General features: G+C 37.0%; 1 protein-coding gene across 1 annotated transcript in view; it reads left to right on the top strand.

Moving 5' to 3' along the window:
- Positions 1 to 25459, top strand: part of LOC150087161 (uncharacterized) — a 249257-nt gene that overhangs the window by 94513 nt on the left and 129285 nt on the right. The window contains exons 3-9 of the mRNA XM_090372995.1: positions 1894 to 2168; positions 6227 to 6422; positions 9296 to 9429; positions 13994 to 14116; positions 14322 to 14555; positions 17225 to 17380; positions 17932 to 18114. Coding sequence (XP_090229121.1) covers positions 1894 to 2168; positions 6227 to 6422; positions 9296 to 9429; positions 13994 to 14116; positions 14322 to 14555; positions 17225 to 17380; positions 17932 to 18114 — 1301 coding nt within the window. The remainder of the gene's footprint in view (positions 1 to 1893; positions 2169 to 6226; positions 6423 to 9295; positions 9430 to 13993; positions 14117 to 14321; positions 14556 to 17224; positions 17381 to 17931; positions 18115 to 25459) is intronic.

Below are 25459 nucleotides of genomic sequence, written 5' to 3'. Positions count from 1 at the left end.
CCCAAGTTAAGTTGTGTGTATTTGTGAATAGATGCTCGCTCATTTTAATGTTTCTCGCGGAACTTGCTTTTTATGGTATCCATCTGCCCTTTTCAGTATTGTTCATACTATGAATAGTGTCGAGTTACTGCCGAGAAGTTAAACTGTAAGGAATGGTACTTTTATTTTTAATCCCACGCCTTGGAATAGTTGGGGTAGATCTAGACAGTGATTGCACCATCTGTGCAAGAAGTGGATTTGAATACCGTAGAATTTACCATTGTCTAAACTTTAAAAATTAAAACAAAAACGTTTGTGTGCCGCAGATGTCTTCATGAGCTGTGCATGAAGTTCATTAAATCGCTACCAGTTGGGGAGGGGGCATAAACAAATACCGATAAATAAAAAAAAAAAATAACTTCTTTATTGTTGCCAAGTACGGTACGAGTACTAGAAACAATAATACTCAACACGGCGGCATGGCCAGGAGTAGAAAAAACAAACAAACAAAAAAAAAAAAAAAAAACATTTTTCAGCTGGAAAGTATGGTAGTTTTAATGAGGATGATGACACAGAAATTTGTTTCCTGGGGCAAGAAAATAAATATTCTGTGGTCAGCTTATAAAGTGAAAATTATAGGCAGGCTTCGTCTTCTGAGTTTAGCTTTGAAGCTTTCTCTTGCAGTGACCAAAAAATTCTGATCAGGTATGGTAACACATATTTTGTATGTTGTTAAGAGATTACTGAACTCGTATACAGCACAACCTGGTTACTTGCCACCTTCCCCCCCCCCTGTTTATTGCATTGATTCACGGATATTAATTTTCACGCACATTACTTCCCTCATCATTAGACGTTCGTACACAGCAATCATTTTATGGGAATTGCTTCTGCAAGAACGCTAATATGCTTCACCGAATAGCATGCATTTTCACTGGGCAAAGAAATTATTACATGCAATTTAATTTTACAAATATGTATTATTTAAAATAATAAGTAAATCTCATTTATATGGATATAAGCAACTTATTATTATTTTATTTTTTTGATATGCAAAAATGTATCCCCTGCCCCCTTAAGTCATCTGTAAACTTGTTGTAATCAGTATTTTTCCTCTCCCTCAAAAGATAATTTGAAAATCGATTAGCTGTGAATTTGACTGTTCTCTGACCTGAGAATGAACTAATTTCAAAAATAAGCAATGTTTAACATGTACCTGATTTATCATACAAATTAAAGTTGTCTATCCATTAAAAATACTTTATTTTACATTTGTAGATCAAGTTTTAAATTATGCTTCTAGAACTAATTAATGATTTAATTTCAGATATTCTAAAACTAATTCTAAATGGTGATGATACAACTCATAGAATATTTAGTCCATAAATAAAATATCTTTTTTCTCTTACAAATTATTAACTTATTTGTTGATAATTGGAATAAATTTAAAGGTAAGAAGAACTAATTGAGGCATCAAATTATAATTTAAGAATCTATGTTATATCTTTTTATCCGCTGATATTAAATAAATTGGACCATGGAATCCTTATTATATATTAAATGATCTTTTATCAGAATAGACTTTAACGTTAGGAAAAATTAGGCAATGTGCACAATCGAATGATTTCCATAATCGATTATATAAAAAATAAAAAAAAATAGTTGAAGTGCCAGTGAACAGAAACGAACTGACGCTCTCGCTCTCTCTCTCTCTCTCGATGTGTGTGTGTTACATTAGTCACATTTCTGATTATCTCTCTGTTTGATTACCAAAAATTCATAATCGATTATGCAAATACCATAATCAATTATTTTTATTATTGATCACAACTGATTATTTTGATTATGACCTTTCAACACTAATTGACACTTTTAGAAAAATAAAATTCCTTTTTTGTTATTTGTTATCTTTAGCTGTCCGCCAATGCACGTTGGAGAATATTGCCAACATCTTAATCCATGCCATACTGGGCCGGGTCCTCGTTGTCAAAATGGGGGTACTTGCAATGTGGAAATGAGTGTTACCAGTGGACCAACTTTTTCTTGCTCTTGTCCTGTAGGATACTCGGCTTCTCTCTGTGAAATAGCTGTTCCCAATAGTTGTGATAGTGATCCATGTCAGAACGGAGGTACCTGTACTCTGATAACTCTTGACAATTATACCTGCACCTGTGCAGCAGGCTATAGAGGTAAGTTGGAATTATTTTTTATGATATGTGCAAAATTTCAGTAATTTGAGAGTTTCCATTTCCTTTTGTATATAGCGATTTTTACTGAACCGACATAGACAGGATTTTTTGAGATGCATTTTATTGACTTTATTTTTAAAGAAACCTTGTCCACGTAAGTTAAACGTCTCTGAAAAGGTATCCTATTGCTCTTCATGGCTGAGTCAATAAAGATAGCTTTATGCAAGTAGAAGGTTGCAACTGCTTCAAAAGAACCTGCAACCTTTGTACAAATACAGAGTGTTATCCACTGCATGTTCAATCATGCACTGCGCTAGAAATAAGTGGATTAGTTATAAGTGACTGATCAACTCTTCCCCCCCTTTTCATTTTTGTAAGTCCCAAAGAGTAGGTCCACTCATCAGCAAGCTGTGGATAGAATTTCCAGTCAATAGAAGAAGGTCATTAATATATAAAGCTATCCCCCTTTGAATAAAGCTATCCCCCTTTGAAATCAGAGGAATGGCTTGTTTCACCAAACTTTTCCATTCAATATGTCCACAGATGGGTAACGTAAGTCAATATATCTCCAGTGGATTGACCTGACAGAATCCATTTTGGTGATCATTGATCAGATGGAAGGTTTCCAGATAGTTTACGAGTTGGAAATTAAAGACTAGATATAAGTGGAGTGGGACAATAATATAGTAAATAATATAATAAAGGGTAACAAATCCCTCCCATTAGATGGGAGGGATTTGTTACCCATTATTATATTATTTACTATATTATTAACTTCTAGATATGAGCAAATTTACAAGCTGAAAGAAAAATACCAGTGGAATAAGAAAGTCTAAAAAGTGACACAAAACAGGAGTAAATTCAGGAGCACAGATTTGAAAAGGCAGTTATTAATACCATCAGGACCTGGAGGTTTCTTGTCATCAGTATTCTTCAAAATTTTTCTGACATTCTTTTGACAAAGACCACAGGGGTTATTGAGTGGAGTGTACCAGAAATGATAGGAGGTGGATTAACAGGATTGTCAATACAAACTTTAGAAAAAAAAGCAGGATGCTAGTAAGTTGGCTTTATCTTTAGTTTGAGGGGCAATGGCACCATCAGGTTTTAACAGAGGTGGGAGTACAGATTGGCAGTGGGAGTACAAGTTGCAGCCAATAGCTTTGCAAGGGACCAGAATACTCAACTACTATTTTGATTAGAAGCAAGTTTTCTACTCTTAGCCTGTTCAAGACCTAGTTTGGACTGATTAATAACTGCCTTACAATTGTTGCAAGCTTTAGTGTAGGCTTGAACCTGTAGTCTAGATGCAAGTCATTTGCAATATGCCACGTTATCTTGAACAGCCTTAGCACATTTATTGAAAAACCAAAGTTTAGATTAAGTAAAAGATTTTAAGATGGAGCATGGAGCAAAGGATTTAATCCCTACAAAATGACTTCGCTACCATAATCTGAGAAAAAGTTGTCATAAGAAGATTTAAAATGGTAATCCAACCAAGTAAAAGAATAGGAATCTTACAGATCATCCCATTTTGCATAATTATAATGCCAACCAAATGAGACTTAGATAAAGGCACTATTGGAGAAGAGCCCATCACCATGTTGTGATCTGAGGTACCTAGAAGACCATTCACCTCAACCATGTACTTGGAAGGGTTGTTCGTGAGAAAAAAAGATCAAGAATGTTGGCTGTGTGTTTAGGATTGTGTGGTATTCTTGTAGGTAAATGAACGGTCTGTGTGAGAACATAGTAATTTCAAAAGCCTCAGTATCTCGACAAGCTAGGTTTGTGTGAATATGAAACTGAAGCCAGCTGGAGTTGAGAACATTAAAATTGCCAAGGAAAATTACTTCATTGTTAAGAAATTTGGACTGGAGAAAGTCAGAGACTTCCAAGTGATTAGTGGAATTGGGAGCTCAGTAGAGGCAAGGTGCCTCCGTAGCCAGGTGGTCAGGAGCAGCAGTGCATAGTACATGCTTCTTGATTAGATCGGGGTTCGAGCCTGTGACCACCAAATACGGAGGATGCGGAAAGGTCAGGGAATGACCACCTCATATCCCCGGAGCAATATGGCCTTAGTTGCTAATGTTTCTAAAAAAAAAAAAAAAAACCCAAATAAGAACAACAATAGAGGCAACAGATGAATTTGACACAGTGGGTTAGAGAGAGATTTTTCATCAGAGAAAGTTGCAAAGGGTTGATTCTAATTTACCAACTCTCTAGCAGGGAATATCAGAGTGAATGTATGCACAAGTACATCCTCTGAAGTGAAAGGAATTGTATAGAAAATAATTAGGGCAACTGAGATGAGCAGTGGTTGAAACAATTGATAATTGGGATTCTGTCAGAAAAAGTAAGTGGGACTTGGCAGACTGTAAATGGAAATGGACAGTATTGAGATTGAGACCGATATATTTGTGAAATGAATGAGGAAGCATTAGGGCTGTTTCGATCTTTTTTTGCGGATAAATTTGTTCTGTTTAATTATTCATGATGTATTCAGTAGTAAAGTAAAAGTTGGGGAGGGATAAATATGACATAATGAACTTTTGAATATGGCATACCACAAATTTATCAAACTGTAATGGGAAGCTAAATGACTGAAAAGAAAAGTGGAAGAGAAATTGTTGAAGCTGAACGTTAAAAAAAAAAGAAAAAAAAAAAGTCATCTGGGGTGGATGAAATCTATCCAATCGTATTAAGGGAGACAGCAAAGGAGGTAAGCTCACCCTTAGCCATAATTATGCGAGCATCCTTGGATTTAGGGAATGTCCCTATGGACTGGATGTGCGAATGTATCCCCAATTTATAAAGAGGGATCAAAAGGTGACATGAGTAATTACAGACCTGTTAGCTTAAACATCTGTTTCAGGGAAAATAATGGAGTTACTGGTTAAAGAAGTAATGCAGGACCATCTGGATAGGAATGCAGTTAATCTGCATTCACAGCATGGATTTGTTAAGGGGCAGTCTTGTCTAACCAATCCGATAGCTTACTGTGATGCAGTGACCAAGAAACTGGACGTAAAAAATAAATTTGACATCATAAACTTGGATTTCAGGAAGGCTTTTGATACTGTTGCAAATAAAGGACTGCTGCATAAACTGGAGAAATGTGGCATTGAGGGCAGGTTACTTCTATGGATAAAGGGATGGTTAAGTGGAAGGAGACAGAGTGTGGTTATCAATGGGCACTTCTCTTCATGAACTAATGTTATTAGTGGAGTCTCGCAGGGTTCAATGCTGAACTTCGCTTAATGTCTAAGTTTGCAGATGATACAAAGGTTTGCAGGGTGGTTAACTTCAGTAAGCAGGGCGAGCTACTGCAACATCTAAGAAAATTGGGTTGATGAGCTGAGACATGGCAGTTAAAGTTTAACATTGACAAATGCAAGGTACTGCACTGCATATGGGTAGTAATCCCAAAGTGACTTATCAGCTGTGTGGTACTACACTCAGAGTAGTGGAAAATGAAAAGATCAGGGGGTAATATGAATGGGTGCACAGAAGATCAGCCAGATTGGTGAAGGGAACAAAAGGGTGCTCTTACTTAGAAAGGCTTCATTTTTGCAAATTGCAGCGTCTGGACACTAGGCACCTGTGGGGTTATCTGATTGACCTGTTTAAGGCTTCTATCTGTTGTTGTGGAAGTGGATGGTTTAAATAAATTCAAAGAAAGAACTAGACAAATTCTTGGTGTGTGTGTGTGTGAGTGAGAGAGAGAGAGAGAGAGAGAGAGAGAGAGAGAGAGAGAGAGAGAGAGAGAGAGAGAGAGAGAGAGAGAGAGAGAGAGATGCTACATAAGCTTGCTGTGCATCATTTGTCACTACTACTATTTCACTCATAGTGGTTATACTTGGCAATTATTTTATGCTGGTAATGCAGTGCCACCACCTTCACCACTGTTATTGCTGTTTCTTCAGAACGACTGTAATGTTTATAACTTTTTTTTAAAAATGATGCTAAACAGTTTTAATTACTAGGTATGTCTATATTAAAATAGACTATGTTAAAAAAAAAACCTTCATGTTGAATATTTTTTCCCATATTTTTAGGACATCACTGTGAGCTAGTTGACCACTGTGCATCTCATCCTTGTCGCAATGGAGCAACTTGTCAGTCAAAAGAAGATAATTATCGCTGTACTTGTGCAAAAGGTTTTACAGGACCCACTTGTACTAATGACATAGATGAATGTCGCAACGATCCATGTGTACGTGGAAAGTGTGTCAATACCGTTGGATCATATAGGTAAGTGTGTGTGTTGATATTTCTCTAATATTTTGGATCTTTCACCTGGGTTTCTGTTTTTTAAATAAATACTATCAGAGGATTTGTAGCGATTTTTATTTATAAACAAAATGTGTGTGTGCTTCCATATCTAGTATAGAGGATAAAGAAGAATATTGTCTGTGCAGCTTGCTGAATTATTTTGTTTTTGGTAAATTTTCTGCATTTAGCAGCCTTATTGATAACGTGGGTGTGCTCACACAATACTAATTTTGGGCTTCGGTATCCTATGAATTCAAGATACTTTAATTGTTTATTTACGTTTCTTGTTTCTTTTCTTTTCCCCCCCTTTCTAGTGACCCCCAGATAGTGCAGGGGTTCTCAACCAGGGGGGTTTCAGAGGAGAATTGAGACCACAGATTGACAGACTCGAACTGTTAGAATATTAATCTTTCTACAAACCACAATTCTACAGATTGTACGTAATCTACAGACATCACACTTTATTGGATGTCACATATTAAATTAAAAATAAAGATAAATATTTCACTTTTTTATTTATGGAAATATAATATTCCTTTTATAGTTATATTTGACTTTTTCTTATTTTTTTTATGCACAGATTTTGGAGCATTTTGAGTCAATCTTGGAAAGGGGGATGACATTCTGACATATGGTGAAAAGGGTGCATGGGGCAAAAAAGGTTGAGAACCATTGCTATAGTGTTTCAGACATGAAGGTCTCTGTAATGAAATTCATATATATCCTTGATAAAACCCCATGAAGACAGCTTATGGGATTTTATCAATGAAAAAGAATTTTGCCACCAGGGATAAGGAGGTAATTATACTGTTGTATAAGGCAATTAAGGTAATGGTTAGGCCACATCTTGAATACTTCTTACAAGCTTGGAAACCTCTTTTGTGAAGGATACATATCAGTTTGAAAGAATGCAGAGAAGAGCCACAATATTAGTTGTGGGCACAAAAAGGATATTGTTATCAAAAAAGATTGGGGTTCTGTAAATTGTGGCCTCTGGAAACTAGCACCTGCATAGAGATCTGATTGAGGTGTTTAAGGCTTTGGATGGATTAAATAAGCTAAATGCTGATGGCATCTTTCCTCTTGCTTAGACAACACATATGAGGGAGAATAAGTTTAATTGAGGGAGGATGGCTATAGGAGTGATGTGTGGAAATTTGCTTTCAGTCAGTGGGCAGTTCATTGTTGGAAGAAACATAAATCTGGTGTTGTGGAGGTGGATAATTTGAATAAAAATTTAAGGAAGAACTAGAAAAATTATTAGAGTGGTCGGACAGGTGATGTGGGATTTTTTTTTGCTATTGCTGTATAAGCTTGCTTTCTTGCATCATTTATCACTACTAATACTTTAGTACCGTGAAAGGTTTGAAGGTTGAGAAGACAGAAGATACTGTTGACAGTAGATTTGAATTTCTGTCAGATAAATTTCAGGAAATGTATTGTGAAGGAGATTTTTCCAAATAATCAAATTAGAAAGGATAATGAAGAAGAGGAAAAAGTTGGTCCTGTGAGTTTGGAAATGAACAGTGAATGGATGGTTGAGGCATGTGATAAGTTTGGTTTAGAAAAGAGAGAGGGGGAATTACAGTTTCCAATTCAAAAGAACAGTGCTTATGGAAATATTTATAGAAAAGGCATGCAGCAGAAATTGAATGTCTCTGCGATAGAGTGGAGAGAGTTTGTAAGGGAAGGGTCATGGATTAACCAGATTGCCTCTTTTGGATACAGTCTAGGAACTTAAAGAGAGGTTTTGGGGTACCACCACAGATGTAGAAATGATTCTTATAAAGAATCATTTCTACATCTGTGGCAAATCTTAATCATCAAGCAAAGCAAATCTTAAAATCTCCCTACTATAAGTAGGGAGATTTTAAGATTTGCATAGTCTATAACTGTTTAAAAAAAAAAGTAAAGCAAAAAGAAAACCAAGATTTTTTTTTGATGCAGAAATAATATTTGTGATTGCTCAGAAAGTTTAGAAGTCAGAATTATCCCAATAGAGATAATGTGATCCTGTATAGAAGTCTGAGTGTTACTGAAGATGAGCATGGGATCCGCAGGCATTTTTGTGAGAAATAAGAATAGGATTGAGCACTGATATTAATAAAGCCTTCTTCACCCAATCGAAGAATAACCCGGTGATTACCAGTTGGTCTGGGGTCAAGTTTCCTATCCTTAGCTTTTCAAAATCAAGTTTGGATATTCTTTGAAGGGTTTTTGTAAGGAAAATATTACGAGTGTTACTCATATGGAGTTACAAATATAATATTAAAATCACAAAGGAAAATTACTTTACTGTTAGGAAAGTTGCTTTGGAGAAAGTTGAGTTTCACAGAAAGAAATTCAGAAAGTTTTGTGTGATTTGTAGAGTTGGGATTACGATTAGAGGCAACAGATGAATTTAACAGAATGAGATTGATTTTAAGCCAGGTGGGATTAATCAGAGAAGATTCAAGTCAGATTAGGAAGTATGACAAGGAATATCAGAGCGGACATGCATAAGTATCACCTTTAAACAAATACTGAACCCTGACCACCTGATTATGTATTCCTTATGTCTAATTTTAAAAACAACATAAAATATCCGTTTTCTTCGGATCCAGATGATTGGAACACTTTGTATAGAGATTTATAAGGGAGATAATATTAATTATCGAATATTCTGACTATTCGATAATTAATATTATATCCCTTATAATCTGGATCCGAATATTAATATTGGAATCCAGATTATTCGAACACTTGGTATAGAGATTTATAAAGGAGATGATATTGATTTGATTTTATGAAACATTCTTTTAGTGAAGTTTTACCACACTTACCTTGAAATTTATTATTATTATTTTTATTAGGTGTATCTGTGAGAATGGCTATACGGGTCAAAATTGTGAATCTCAGTATATCCCTTGTGATCCTAGTCCTTGTGATAATGGTGGAACTTGTCGACCCATTGACTCTTTCAATTATCAGTGTTCGTGCGTACCAGGTAAACAATATTTGTTTGTTTTGACGATTTGTATATTTATCTTTAAGAGTTTACCCCTGCATGTATATGTAGTATTGCCAGTCCATGAAACAATAATGTTACAGTATCCAATTAAAAGGAGTAGTCTTTTACAAAAAGTTGTAAATATTGGTCTAGTTCTTTTCCCGACTAACTAAGAATTGGGCCTCATGGGATGAGCAGGATATTTTATTATTAGTCATGTAGCTGCTGTGATGAATGCTATGTGGCTTTAACGACGCTTTATTAATGTTACAATATCAGATCACCAACGCGAAGCTGTGATTTCTCAATTGGCAGCGGATGACTGCAAGCAATTTCGATTAAAAATTCCACTCGTGGTGTAGAGATTGATTTCTTGTCTAATACTTCCAGGAGGTCAGTTGCCGTTCGTTCGATATCTAAAGCGGTCAGTGAAGGTTCTTATCCCTCCGCTCCGTAGCTGTGTCGTAGAAACATATGGTAGGGAGGGGAGGGAGAAACCAGAAGGGCGTGGGAAGGTGACCGGCCGGAAAGGTTCGACTGTGAACGCTTTTAACAGGAGCATCTCTGTATCATAAAATACGATAAGGACTCATCACTCACGGCTGTTTAACCGCTACTATATTTAGCATTCACGCTTTGTTATACATTGCTTTAAAATTGGGAATTAAACTTCTTCCCGATGAGCAATTGTATATGTAGCCTTGCGGAATAACAGGGTGTGAGTTTAGTGATGGTTTCATATCGCTGGTTATATATGATTTTCATGATTTCTAAGTTAATTTCCTTAAATGATTAGTAAATTATATTGAGGAATAATATAGAAGAAATTCGCAATAGTGCAATTCGTTGTATTGCCGCTCACGCCAAAATCCTCATAATAAACAGCATTTGTTTCACCATGTAGTTAGTGCCCGTGCTTCCATTATACTAATATATCAACTCCGTTATTATCTATTACTGATATGGTGTCTTTTAAGGTGGTCTGCGCTTAACAATAACGGGTTTCTTTAATATTGTACTAACTTTCCAGTTGATCATGAGACAATCTTACACATTTCACGATAATTTTTTAAGGTGAGGCCTTAGCCAATTTACAACGAGATACTATTGCTACGGAATTATTTTCGAATTGTATAGAAAAAATAACAGCACATTTTGCCTCACGAGAGAGAGAGAGAGAGAGATTCTTTCGGGGTGGGGGGGATTGAAAGATACTGACATTTAGTTTGTAACGGGGCGATAAAATTAATTTCCTTTATTTGGAGAATAAAGGAAGAAAGGGAAACTTTTCAGAATGAGAAAATTTGGAACACACTGCAAAGAAACCATTAACCATCATTGTGATGGTCTGCTTTCCTTACCTTTTGCTGATCTAATAATTGCGGGATAAAAAAATATATATATGTTTGTTTATTATCAATTTTCAATATGTTTTTTTATTTAATGATATTTGGTTAATATGATGAACTTAAATGTTTACTTGTCCAGTACATTTTAAAAGTTCTAATCATGAAAAAAAAAAAAAAAAAAAAACTACCCGCGCATGCAAACGAAAATGAATGTTAACGGTTCGATAAGATACTTTTCGTGCCGTTGGTGACACCTGGTAACACATGTTTGCGGTGTAAGCCAGCTGCTGATAAATGACCACTAAAATACGGGATGCGAACTGTCAGATGGTTTGAGCATTCATTTTAATATATTGTCCTAGTTCGTGGTTGGTATCTGTTTCCTGGTTTTTGACTACTGTATTAACTTTCCCAGACTAAATGCATATAAAAAAAAAGAAGGCTAGCCTTGTAGGATTGCAATAATGTATACTCATTCAGGTATACAAATTAATACTTGAGAATTAATACTCATTAATACTTGAGAATTCTATACACGCGTTTGTTAGGGCGAAACAAGAAATTCATATTATATTAATAATAATAAAACATAGGATATATTTTACTATTAAATACTACTACTATAAATAAAAATAAATAGATAAAAAATAGAAAAAGTACTAATACTGCTATTATAAAATAAAATACTACTACTACTACTAATAATAAGCTGACTTTTATTATTATTACTACTACTAGGAGTCGAGTTGTTGCATGTGGACGGACAGACAGGGAAAAGACTAGCGCTTTAATTGAAAGAAAGTGTCTAAAAAATTCACTTATTAAAATTTTTTTGTTTAATTTTGTCATCTTTCACAAGATCAATCTATTAACAAGAGGCGTGCTTGCACAAAGCTAGGAGGAGCAGTTCAGCGCGCATGCGCAAAATGTTTCTCGCTCGAGACTGAGCAACATGGCTCTGTTGCTCGCTGGCAATGTGAAGGCTCTCATTCAAACCAACGTGTAGTAAAACATGGCTCTGTTTCTCGCTGGCAATGTGAAGGCTCTCATTGAAACCAACGTGCAGTAAAACATGGAACTGTTGCTCGCTGGCAATGTGAAGCCTCTCATTCAAACCAACGTGCCGTAAAACATGGAACTGTTGCTCGCTGGCAATGTGAAGCCTCTCATTCAAACCAACGTGCAGTAAAACATCGCTCTGATGCTCGCGAGCCAGTGTGTAAGCACCCTTACACTGGATTCGAGCCGACCGGGCTAGCCAGGTGGGTAAAGTGCCTGCCTGGCAACCCAAAGGTCGCGGGTTCGAATCTCGCCTCTGGCTTGGATCAGAGTAAAATGCAAAAACTTTGGGAGGTGCATTGTGGCCACAGAAGCCGATGCGCCAAGAACTAACAAAAACAAACAAACAAAAAAAAAAGAACTGGACTCGAGTTACATTTATTAGATAACCTGCAGAAGCTCTCGACCTTTAAGCGGCACTTTCCGAATAGCAGGCGCCTCCGTAGCCAGGTGGGCAGAAGCGACAGTGCGTAGCACACGCTTCTTGATTAGCCCGAGGTTCGAGCCCATGACCACCAAATATGGAGGATGCGGAAAGGTCAGGGGAATGACCACCGCATATCCTCGGAGCAATATGGCCTTAGTTGCTAATGCTCCTAAAAACCAAATAATAACAAATAACAACATGTGAACAGCATCATCGGCGCGCTGAACTCCGCAAACATTGATTTGGATGTGTGGTCCAGAGATTCTGCCTACAGAGAAGAAAAGCGCAAATCCATAGTCAAATGCATTCAGCAATCCTGCAATTGTCAGCGGAACTAGTCATAACTTCCAGTGAAAGTTTCCAGACTGTCTCATGCAGCTTGTATAGAATAAGTATAAAATCTGTATACTGTAATGCAATATAAGCTCTGTATAATCAATCTATTTGTTGCAATATTAGCTGTGTATATTGCACTGTCTATGTATTTGCTGTGTACTCACGTAGTGTTTTATGTACTGAATGTAATGTGTCCAGTTAATTGTAAGATTCCTCTGGTTGCCTGTAGCGGGAATCGTGTCCTACATGTCTATGAATAAAGAATTTTTTTATTATTATTATAAACGGATGCATGGCTACCCTTTTTTATTATTAATTTAAACATTTTAGTTATTATATATAGGATGGCGGAAAATAGTGAACGTAGAACCTTAGCATTAGTAGAAGCATACGATGCAAGAAAGCAAGCTTATGTAGCATCATCCAAAAAAAAAAAAAAAAAACCTTCCCATTTCACTCCTCCATTTGTTCCAAATGCCTGTCCAGCTCAACCTTAAATTTATTTAGGCTATCAACTTCCACAACAAAAGATGGACGTCTATTCCACCAATCAACTACCCGCTGGCTAAAGGCAAATTATCGCACATCTATCCCACATCTGTCTTTCCTCAATTTGAATCTGTGCCTCCTCAGGTTCTTAATCTGAGCAAGAGGAAGAATCCCATCAGCATTCAACTTGCCCAACCCATTCAAGGCCTTATACACCTTAATCGGATCACCTCGCAGGTACCAAGGCCTCCGTAGCCGAGTGGTCAGGAGCGGGAGTGCAGTAGTACACGCTCCTTGAGTAGACCGGGGTTCAAGCCCCTTACTGCTAAATATCTCGCAGGTGCCTACTCTCTAGGCGCTGCAATTTGCAGAACTTAGCCTTTCTTGGTAAGAGCACCCCTTTGTTCCCCTCACCACTCTTGTTGCTCTTCTCTGTACTCGTTCTAGCAACTCTACAACCTTCCTAAAATGAGGCCTCCAGACCTGTATACAGTACTCTAGGTGTGGCCTGACCATTGCCTTGTATAACGGGATAATCACATCCCTGTACCTGCTAGCAAAATTCCTATATATCATTGACAAGACTCCATGACCTGCCCTGGCAGCCCGTCTGCACTGCTCAGCGAACTTCATATTTGACTGCACTATTACCCCCAGTTACTTCATATTTGACTGCACTATTACTTCACCTTACCTGATACGTTTCTCTTCTGTTATTGCTACCCATATGCAGTACTATTATCTATTTATTATACTATTTCATTTGCTGGGTCGATTTACACATAATCGTTGAAATAAACCCCCACCTAAGCTTTAATCAATAAAAAAAACTATAAATTAGTTAATGCACAATTTTTGAGACATCCTATATTTCAAGGAAATATTTTTATAACTGTCTTAGGTTTTACTGGAAACAACTGTGAAACTAATACTGATGATTGTCCGGGAAACTTATGTCAGAATGGCGCTAGCTGCATTGACGGCATTAATAGTTATACATGCCAGTGCCCACCTACTTACACAGGTGAGTCATATAACATTTCCTTGTGTACGTATATTGTACTGAAGGTAAACAAGATTTGTTTAATAGCTCTTTTGTTGCAAAATAAAGTAGTGGTGTTTTAAATTGTTTAATTTTATTGTGTAGGTTGCCAGAATATTTAAGGGCAGCCCATTTTATGGGATCTAATCTCAACATTTAAGAAATGTTATCTTGTATCATTTTGCAGGTCCGTATTGCAGTAAGGACGTGGACGAATGTGCATTGCGGCCCAGCGTGTGCAAAAATGGAGCTACGTGTACCAATACCATCGGGGGTTATTCCTGTATATGTGTCAATGGATGGGATGGGGCTGACTGTAGCGAGAACATTGACGACTGTGCAGTTGCTGCCTGTTTTTACGGTGCAACCTGTCACGATCGCGTAGGCTCATTCTATTGTCAGTGTGCCCCTGGGAAAACAGGTAGGTAGAACATGCTTTAATGCCTAATTGTGTAAATGCCTAAACATCCTATTTAGACCACATAATATGTGTGTATATATATATATATATATATATATACACACACACATATTATGTGGTCTAAATAGGATGTTTATATATATAAAAACGTGTGTGTGTGTGTATATATATATATATATATATATTTTTTTTTTTTAATTACTCTCTCTCTCTCTCTCTCTCTCTCTCTCTCTCTCTCTCTCTCTCTCTCTCTCTCTCATTATAGTTGATGGAATTATCATGTTTATTTTAAGTTCGTGCAAGTTAAATTTCGCAGTATGACGTCATATTTCCTTTCTTCGCTTACGGCCTTTTCAACTTTAATGAAGTTGGATATACGTTATTATTGTTTCTGTATAATCTGTTAATTTTTCTTCCGACTGTTTATATTTTGTACAAAAATTCGTTTCGCTAACTTTCTCTCTTGCATAATTTTTTTTTTTTTTTCAAAAATTTTTTTACAAAAATTAGTTTCGCTAACTTTCTCTCCTGCATAATTTTTTTTTTTTTTTTTTTTGTATCCAAAAAAATTGTCAATGGATGGGATGGGGGGCTAACTGTAGCGAGGACATTGACGACTGTGCAGTTGCTGCACAATCGTCAGTGACGTTTGAGAATATCAAAATGAGTAATATTAAGAAGTACAGAATTCTTATTAAAAGTATTTCTAGAAACGTGTTCCAGCGTAAGTTGCGAATATACAGTGCACGCCCCTTATTGTGATCACGGGTAATGTTATAATTTTTATGAAGTGCATAGAAAACACGACGTATATGTTATGGTTTTTTTTTTTTTTTTTTTTTTTTTTGCATTATCGCAGTTTACGCATGTGCAGTGGAAGTGATTATGTAACTTCCAGATTTGTTCAAAAATTCTGACATGTTGCGTGTCTAGTTACTGCTGTTGCTTCGTACAGTTCGTATTATTGTCCGCATTGTTACTACAGTGTGGTAGGTGCTGCGGCAGTCTTTCCTTCATTCACAGTTATCGATTCGTTACCAGCAGAATGCAATCTCTTGACTGCCGAACTGTATGCCATAAAGATTGATCAGATTATTGAATTTTCTAGCGCCTGATCAGATTATTGAATTTTCCATTTCACGTGCTCTAATCTACATCGACTCTCTCTGTGTGGTCTTTGCCATATAAGAAAATTTCTCTTCCTCTCCAATCAGTCAGTAACATTTTGTTGAATCCCGCTACGTTCCATCCGGGAAATGAGAGTGCCGATCTTGCCGCTAAACGACCTATTCTCACAACTTCAGGTTTCTTATATGGATTACAAGTCGATAATTCACAACACAAGTTACCATGACTGGTCACAGATCTAGCAAAGTAATACCGCCAACAAACTTCACCAGATAAAACAAGATCCAAAGTTGTGGCTATCCGGATTCAGATGGAACAGACGAGAAGAAGTAGTATTGAAAGACTGGGAATTGAGCACACTCATCTTACACACCTGTTTTTGTTATTGGGAGAAAGTGCACATCCTGTCACACTCGACTCACGGTCCGTTACTTTCTTGTACGTTCACTTTACTCATCCATTCGCTCTATTACCTTCCAGTCATTCGGCAGATTGAATGAAGCTCAGCTCAGATTCTATCAATTTCCTCGGAAATGATGCCAACTCTTAATGTACTTGAAGCGTATTGGCCTCTACACATCAGTATAATTAAATAAACTATGACAGACTCAATTTGGCTTCAAGTAGCCCTTGTGTCGTTAAACATCATATCAACAACTCCGTGAAAGAAAGAACTGTGCTATCTATTCTCCTACCAATCCGACTGTTTTGCAGGAGCGCATTAAAATTCTGATTCTAATTTTATTTACTTGTTTTTTATGGTTTGTATGGATTTCCAGAAACATTATGACAGTTTCGAGTTTATTGATGACTTTCTCGAAATGTTGTGCTCCGAAATGATTCCAACAGTGTCACTCTATCTGGAATACTATATACGTGTATTATGTTTAGATGAACTGAGAGCGTTAATTACGAAATTAACCGTCTTTAATATTGTACATTCCTCTTAAACAGCAATTTATTAAATGATTATTTGAAACAAAATGTTTTAGCCCTTTAATACTTATATAACTGTGTATGTAACTGTTGTAAAACGAGAGTGAGTGCAAACTGTTTTTCTCGTTTACCTGCTTATCTTTGGATTCAAATTAAATGAATGCCTTAACGAAGAATTACCAATTCAGGTGTTTTTTTTTTTTTTTAATTGGCAGAAATATTATAATTCTAGGTAAGTGTGAGCTGTAATTTAAATTGAGTTAGAAATCGGCCACCGGTTTAATTATCGTTTACCACAAATTTTTTTGGTCCAACATGCAATGTTTATGTAAATAAATAAAGTTTGTGACAAGTGTCTAGCGCGTTATATCCTTTATTTAATAAAATAGCTAAATTTAATTAATAAAAATGTGTGTTAAATAATTATCTTTATTTAATAAAGAAGCATTTATCAAGCAGCTTGTAGAATGTAAAAATTCTCTCAGCCTAAGTTGTGAAATTCTTATCCTATTCATATAATTATACTTATTTGAATAGTAACACTGCTAAAAATGACCTTCTTAGAGGTATTGTTCGAGATTGTTTATTTGTTCCTTGTTAACTAGGTTTATTGTGCCATCTTGATGACGCCTGTGCCAGTAACCCATGTCATGCTGGTGCTATCTGTGATACCAGTCCAGTCGATGGCACATATATCTGTTCCTGTCCCAATGGTTTCAAAGGACTTGACTGTACTCAAGATGTGAATGAATGCGAAGAAGGTAATATTAAGAGCTTTAATTTTAATTTCTTGATAACTGTCTGTGTATAGTACACATTAAGTACGTAAATATTTGAAGTAATTCATTCTCATTGATTTTACTTTCAAAATATCAAGTATTTTGAAGTTGTGCAAAAGTCCGTAAGATTTAGCTTTAATATTCACAGCTGTCATTCTTATTTTCTTAGAATCAGCTCTTGATGAACTTACATCCATAAGTTTATTTTCCAGCACTAGACATGCGAATGCCTTTTATAAAGTTGTATTTGATAGATCTAGTTTGAGATTGAAAACGAATTCCTGCAGTTGGAGATGATAAAAACTGTTGGGTATACCATTACGTTCAAAGTTTCAGAAAGCTGGGACGTCTGACCACTCTACATATACTAATACATACAAAAAATGCGAAATATAATTGTTTTATTCCTTTGTAGAAATGTATTTACATTTTTCGTAATTTGACCAATATTCTAATTTGAAGTTAAACTGACTTATAACACATGAAGCATGCATTTACTTTATCATTTATTATTTTATTTATCTTTGTCAAAGGCTCCCCTTGTGAACATGGAGGTACCTGTGTAAATACTCCTGGCTCCTTCCATTGCAACTGTACTAAAGGTTTCACAGGTCCTAGGTGTGAGATTAACATCAACGAATGTGATTCTAATCCTTGCAGAAACGAAGGGACTTGTCTAGATGAGAGAGGTGGCTTCCGCTGTGTCTGTATGCCAGGTAAGTCAAACGTCTTGTTTTTATATATTGTGTGTGTTGACTCTTATGTTATGGTTGTCATATGAGGAAATAGTTCCAGATTAAATACTAATCCAAACCAGTGGCGTAGCTATTATGTAAGCAGGCAAGGCCTCCTCGCCCTGGGCCTTTAGGGGCCCGGCGTCTTTGGCTGACTCCTGTTTTTGAAATTAAGTAGGGGCCCGAACATGTTCTTTGCCTTCGGGCCCGAAAAAGTGTAGCTACCTACTGATCCAAACATGTTGTTGTGGCAGACCCCAGGGTTTCGGGCGCCTCCGTAGCCAGGTGGGAAGGAGCAGCAGTGCGTAGCACAGGCCTCTTGATTAGACCGGAGTTCGAGCCCGTCACCACCAAATACGGAGGATGCGGAAAGGTCAGGGAATGACCACCGCATATCCCCGGAGCAATATGGCCTTAGTTGCTAATGCTCCTAAAAACCAAATAACAACAACAACTCAGGGTTTCCCCCATTAGCCAAACTAATCCAAACAAACAGAAATTTGAACTGAAGAAGGTAAGTACATTATGATGAATTATATAGAACGGAAACCAACAGCCGATGAGCTGATTGTTTTCGCTCTTCCGATCGTTACTAAATGTGCCGAATGGCAACAAGAATAGAATAGAATAAATACCAGTTGGTATTTGACGAAAATGCAAATTACTGTAATTTTCTCTCATTAATCATTCTTTATTCAGTTTTATACTGTAGATTAAATGCATTTAAATCGATAATCTTGGGGGGGGGGGGGTTGGAAATCAATTATCCGAAATACCCTCGATCGTTTCTGATAACTGGGATTTTTTGCTAATGATTTTTCGTTTTAAACCAGAGATTAAACTTATTTTAAAGCTCACCTAAAAATTCTGTTGTTTATACAAGAAACAATTGAACTCAAGCAGAGAGAGAATTGCTATAAACTGTTTTTGTTTTGTTTGTTGTGTCGGAGTATGAAAAGAGGCAATGTATTCATGTGAGTATCTGCTATTCGTGTGAAAGTACCGTCTGTGCATAAATAATGTCACCTCTTACGTGGGTAAGTGTGAGAAATATTTTATTTTAAAACCATCGTTAAAATTATCAGATTACCAAAATATGAAAATGTCTCTTAGATGAAGCAATGAGAGAGTCAGCATCGTAACTAAGTATTTTTCCATCCTGGGAAAAATAGCCCCCAGTAACCAATTAGAGACTGCCTTTAGCGTTGTTTTTTTTTTTGTGTGGTTTTTTGCGCCCTTGATTTTCTTATGGTTGAAGTCAATTCCCCGTCTTATCCGTCCATGTTCCAGCACTGGGTAGGTTGGCGTATGAAAAACTGCATAACGCACTTCGGCTTCAGCATTGATTACAGGAAGTCAGGGGTATTCCTAGAGTTCAGAGGAGAACAGGGTGGAAGAAGGGCTACCCAGTAAGACTTGTCGAAACTCGGGGGGGGGGGTCCTTTGTTCTTGTTTGAACCATTTTTAACAGGGGACCCTTTGCGTTGAATTCGCATACCTCTCTCCCAAAGACGGCCCCTGTAGTAGGCTACTATTGCCAGGTTTATAAATTTATGTTCGCAATATAGCGCGACTTTCAATCTTCGAATTTTTACGAATTATTTTAAAAAATCTCTGAAGTGTGTATTAACGAATGAAATAGAGAGAGTCTGTATGGTGCGTTAGATTGAGGGTTTTCGACACCAAATTCAAAAGTACATATTTTTGATGAAATTTGTGTTTCCAGCTGAAGTATCTCATTTGGTAAACTGCATACAAAATCTGGGATTTTTGTCAAAAACACTTTGATTTCGGAATCGTGTTTAGATTATGGCCACGCTCTGTTTTCTTCCTCTTCTCACCACATATCCAAGTAGCATGAATGTCCATATTGCGGTGGTAGATGTCACGGCCCTGGTTGTGACCGGTACCAAACAGTTTCTACTGGCTTGTTACTTCCTAAAATAAGTTCTGAAATCAGAATCCGTTTCGCAGATTTTGCTTCCACCATCCTGTTTGTCTTGCATCGACGGACAAACTTTGAGCATCCCCATAGCAGCCGCGCTGATTTCTAATAAAATCGTATCGAGTATGAGAATCTACGGTCCCTTGCCAGGAATTCCAGAAAGGGAGAGTGGAGTCGATAAAGTTAAACTATGAAATTGGTAATTACCAATTTCAGGGTATGATTCATTTATTAATTTTAAGTTTTTTAACTTAATGATTTGTTAATACAGCGTGGCATTTGTTAATTTTAAGTAGCTGGCATACTTTATTGTACTTTCTGATTGCCTGTGTTTATGTTTCTTTGCAGATATATACGTACATAATTTTTTACTATATAATATCGGTGTAAATACACCATAGTTTACCCATAAATTTAACTACTTGAGTAGTGTAAAGGCATCGTTTGATTTTATATCTACCCTTAATTTACACTACTCAGGTAGTTAAATTTATGGGTAAACTATGGTGTATTTACATCGATATTATATAGTTAATTTCAACCGATAATACATTATGCCTTGTGCATTTAGTCTTCAAAATAATTTTTTTTCATTGTAATTTCTCAACGAGTGATCGTCATTAGCAGTTCAGGGTTACTTCAGAAAATTAGCATATCCAGAAATTTTGTTTGCGGTAAGGTAGCAATTAGAAGCACAAATATGTGACAGTACTATAATGTAAAGCAAATATGTTATTTGTGGGAGCTTTAGCCCCATGGGGCACACGTGCATGCGTTTATGCTTTAGAAGACAATGACTGAGCCAGTGCTTTTTTGCTGCTATTAAGCTGTCTTTCAATGTTTATTTCAGATTTACGATAACTAACAGAGAGTGAATCGAGTATGGCTCATTACCACTGCTAAAATCATGACCGCAGCTAGTAAACAAAATGGTGTGATGTCGCTTCCGCATTAGCTTCAATTTTATTCTTTAATCTAGAGAAAGTTGTATAAAAAAAAAAATTAGTTTTCAGAAAAAGTATAATTTATTGACGTACTTTATTTTCAGAGCAACTTTTTAGTTCTTTCACTTTTCGTGAAAGTAACTAATTTCACTTTTCGAAAAGTAACGGACTCTTTTTTTTTTTTTTTTTTTTTTCTTTTTTAATATGCGCCACCCTCTCTATAGACCATATTGCACTTTGTATATAATTCATTTAAATTGGGACATGGCATACATTTTAAATAAATAGCAACAATAGTTTCTTGAAAAAAATTCTTTGTATGTATCCAGTGATCATTCCTTTTCAGGAAAAAATAAATAAAGGAGAATATACAGGCTAGTGATTTGAAAATTGTAGGAAAGATGGTCCGGCTCTAAAACAGTAAGCCGACATGGAGACTCAAATACACATTTTTTTAAAATGTTTTTTTTCTTTTTCTTTTTGAGTCTTTATGGCTTATACGTAAAGCATCTATATGTCTTTTCCCTGTCTGTCCGTCCACATGCAACAACTCGACTCCTGGACAACGGTTATCGTGAAATTTATATTCGGATCTTTTAGAAATACAGTATTTGTAGTCATCACAATTTTCACTAAAACTGGACCAATAGGAACTTAATCAGTTCTTGTAAATAAAATTTCGGATTATCTTGTAAACAAAATGGAAGTGTTTTCGTTGTTTCGATATTAACTGGATAATCAAAAGTCACTGCTGTTATTACTGCTACTATTATTATTAATAATAATAAACGTTAACGCAAAAGAGGCGGAGCTAGCTAATGATCACTGTTACTTTTAAAGTGTGCCGATCATCAAAAAAAAAAAAAAAAAGAAAGGGGGGAAGGTTCCGTGGATAAAAGTACCGAACGTCCATTGCAAATTATCGTATTGATTTACGCCCTATGAAATCCTATATTTTACTTATTCATACAATATGAATTTCTTGTTTCACCATAACAAACAAGTGTCTGAAATGTTCAAGGAATAATACACATTTAGGGATTAGTGTATTAGAAACATCTGGAGCGGAGATAACTGCTAATGGATTTAGGATCCTTTTCTCTGAATGTTGTTTCTGCCAGTCCAGGATTCATAAATTTAGATAAGTGTGCATATTCAATTTCTCCAAATTTAACTAAGGAGATATCAGACTACAGTACTTGGAGAGCTAGAACATAATGGCCGAACAGCAGAATGGATGCAAGGATCAATTAATCATAGACACCACAGTTATGGAGCAAGCCTACAAGAAGCGCCGCAACCCGTACACTGCCTGCATCGATTACCGCAAAGCCTTTGACTCCATGCCTCATAACTGGCTAATAGAAACGTTGAAGATCAACAAAGTTAATCCAATAGTGACAAACTTCCTGGAAGTAACCATGGCGAAATGAAGTACCACCATCAAGGTCGAGAACATTACAACCAGACCACTTTAGGAAATGCCCGAGCCACTGCCGCATCCAGAAGGGCGCAGATGTGAGAAATCACAGGTGGCGCCTGACCCTAACACTATGCACACTATGCTGCATCCAGGAAAAAAAAAAAAAAAAAAAAAAAAAACGAGGGGCGAGGTGAGGGGCACCATTTTGTGCTTTGTTTGTGCACAAACAGGCACCTAGCTAAATTCTGAATTACTTTGAAGTAAACATTACGCACGACCAAACTGCATGGCAATCACATCAGCATTGGTGTTGCCAACTGTGATCAGTTGAAAATAGCTAGGCCACAATGCAGAAATAGCTAAAATATGTTAACAATGGGGGGGAAAAAAAAAGTATAGCTAAAAGGAAAATCCCTTTAGCTACAAATTATATTGGTGTATATTCTCCAGAAAACGACTGGGAGGGGGAGCACGTTCGCCAGTGACCCTACCCTGAGCCCACTGTGAGTCTGTCTAGCACTCAACACACTATCCGCCATGTTCAAAAACTACAAGCATGGATGTAACCTCAAAGAAGGAACAAAAAACCTGTACGCTCTGTCTCATCTGATGTCATGGATGATATTAAGCTCTATGCGGCAAGCGAGAAGCTAATTCCAACAATTACTCCGGGTAACTGAAAACTTCAGCAATGATATCAGGATGGAATTTGGTCTAGATAAATGCAAGACCCACGGATTGCATCAGGGCGAAATTAGTCGGCCGAAACTACCAGCTGCATACTGGTAAAGAGATCGAAGCCATGACGGGGAATACTTGGGGATGATGCAGGCTCGGCAATTAGAGCACCAGGAAATCAAGGCCTGCCTGAACGAAAAATACCATCAGAGACTCAGAAGCCTGTTCAAAGTAAAGCTGAACGGAAGAAACACAGTTGATACCATAAATACCTATGGAGTCCCAGTGCTAACACTCTCCTTCTGGATTATAGATCGAACTAACACCAAGCTGGAAGATATTATGAAAAAGACAATGACAGTGATGACCAAGAGCTGCCAACACCACCACCCAAAGTCAGCTGTGGAGAGACTGATAATAGCTCAGAAGGGGCCTGATAGATCTCATCGCTAATCCGTTTATTAGCAGAAAACAGCTATGGCTAACCTGAAAAAAACACAGCACAAGCACAACTTCCAGAAAAACACAGCAGCACTCTGCCAGACCAAAAGGAAGATAGACAAGCGACATACCCCCACTCAATCTAAGCCAGGATTCCCTTCCGCTCAGGCTGCACAAACTAAGCTAGAAAGATGGGCAAAGAAGATGCTCCATGGTAGACACTACAACGACTTCCATCAAAATCACACAGATAAAATGGCTTCCAATGCATGGCTCACGAGTGGGACGCTCTTCTCTGGGACTGAAGGATTCATGCTCGCCACCCAAGGCCAAGCAATCAACACCAGAAACTATAGAAAATATATCGCCAAGGAGCCTGGAGTATCAGATGACACATGTCGACGATGCTCCCTGGCCTCGGAAACGATCCATTACATCACCGCAGGCTGCAAGGTGACAAGAATGGCTACCTATCTGATTGACATTGTGGTGCCCAACGCTGGAAACCTCCAGAAAACCAACGAGGAAAAGATCAGGAAGTACACGAACCTAAGATAGGAGATCAGAGAGATGTGGCGTATGCAACAAGTAACGACCATTGTGCCTTTGTGCCTTTGGCACCACCGGTGTGGTGCCAAAGGCACAAAGCATAATAGCCTAGCAGCAATAGGATACGACCTTGAAAATTATCGAATTGATTTACACCTTATGGAATCCTATATTTTACTCTTTCGACATAACAGACAAGTGCCTGGAATGTTCTTGTTTCGCCATAAAAAACCAAGTGCTTGCAAGGATTAATATGATTTGTGTATTAGAAGCATGTGGAGCTGAAATAACCCCTAATGGATTTAGGATCCTTTTCTCTGAACATTGTTTCTGCTAGCCCAGGATTCATAAATTTATTTCTTAGATAAGTTTGCATATTCTATTTCTCCTGGCGCCTCCGTAGCCAGGTGGGAAGGAGCAGCAGTGCGTAGCACACGCTTCTTGATTAGACCAGGGTTCGAGCCCATCACCACCAAATACGGAGGATGCGGAAAGGTCAGTGAATGACCACCGCATATCCCCGAGCAATATGGCCTTAGTTGCTAATGCTCCAAATAACAACAACAATAATCTATTTCTCCAGTTTTAACGAAGTTTGGATAGGCTCTATTTTTTTGTCAGTCAGTCGTAGCGTGCTAAAAGCAGAGATCAAAATGAATACATAATAAATTTCCGTTTATTGCGAATACACTTAAAAACATAATAAATAATTACACAATAATTATTATTATTATTAGCTGTATGGTGCAAGGAAGCCTGATGCTTATGCTGCACCAGCCAAAAAAAAAAAAAAAAAAAAAATTCTGAATTACCCTGAGAGAGAGAGAGTGTGTCAGAAGTGGAAGGCAATCACCAAGAGAGAAGAATGGTGATATCCAGCTCAGGACCCTGGGTGTGCCAAGCCCATACTCACCAGATGTGAGCCCCTGGTTTGCATAATAATTACATAATTTCATAATAAATTACCGTTTATTGCAAAAACGATAATACGATATCCTTTATAATACGATTTATTGTTCTAAAATTCTACCCCTAAAATTTTCAGAATTCGCAGAAGCTCTAAAAATCGTCGGTTCCCCGAATTATGTCTTAACTTATTGCTAAGCATATGGTATATAACGTTAATATACACAACGGTACATTAAGAAGCTCTATAAATCACCTAACATATTGTTAAGCTTAACAGAAGCTTTTCCAAGCGTTTTCTCTGGATTTCAGGTGCTAGATTTAGTATTGTGGTTTTGGGGTACTGTACTTCAAATTCGCAACTTATATGGGGTTGAAGACATGAAACCTATGAATCTTTTTCTTTCGATATCCAGTGCTATATATATATGAAATTACTTA

Source organism: Mastigoproctus giganteus, chromosome 4 (genome assembly GCF_048544385.1).
Source record: "Mastigoproctus giganteus isolate SK-2022 chromosome 4, ASM4854438v1, whole genome shotgun sequence".
Classification (NCBI taxonomy): domain Eukaryota; kingdom Metazoa; phylum Arthropoda; class Arachnida; order Uropygi; family Thelyphonidae; genus Mastigoproctus; species Mastigoproctus giganteus.
The sequence above is the reverse complement of the archived record's forward strand: the minus strand, read 5'-3'. Positions and strand labels throughout refer to the sequence as shown.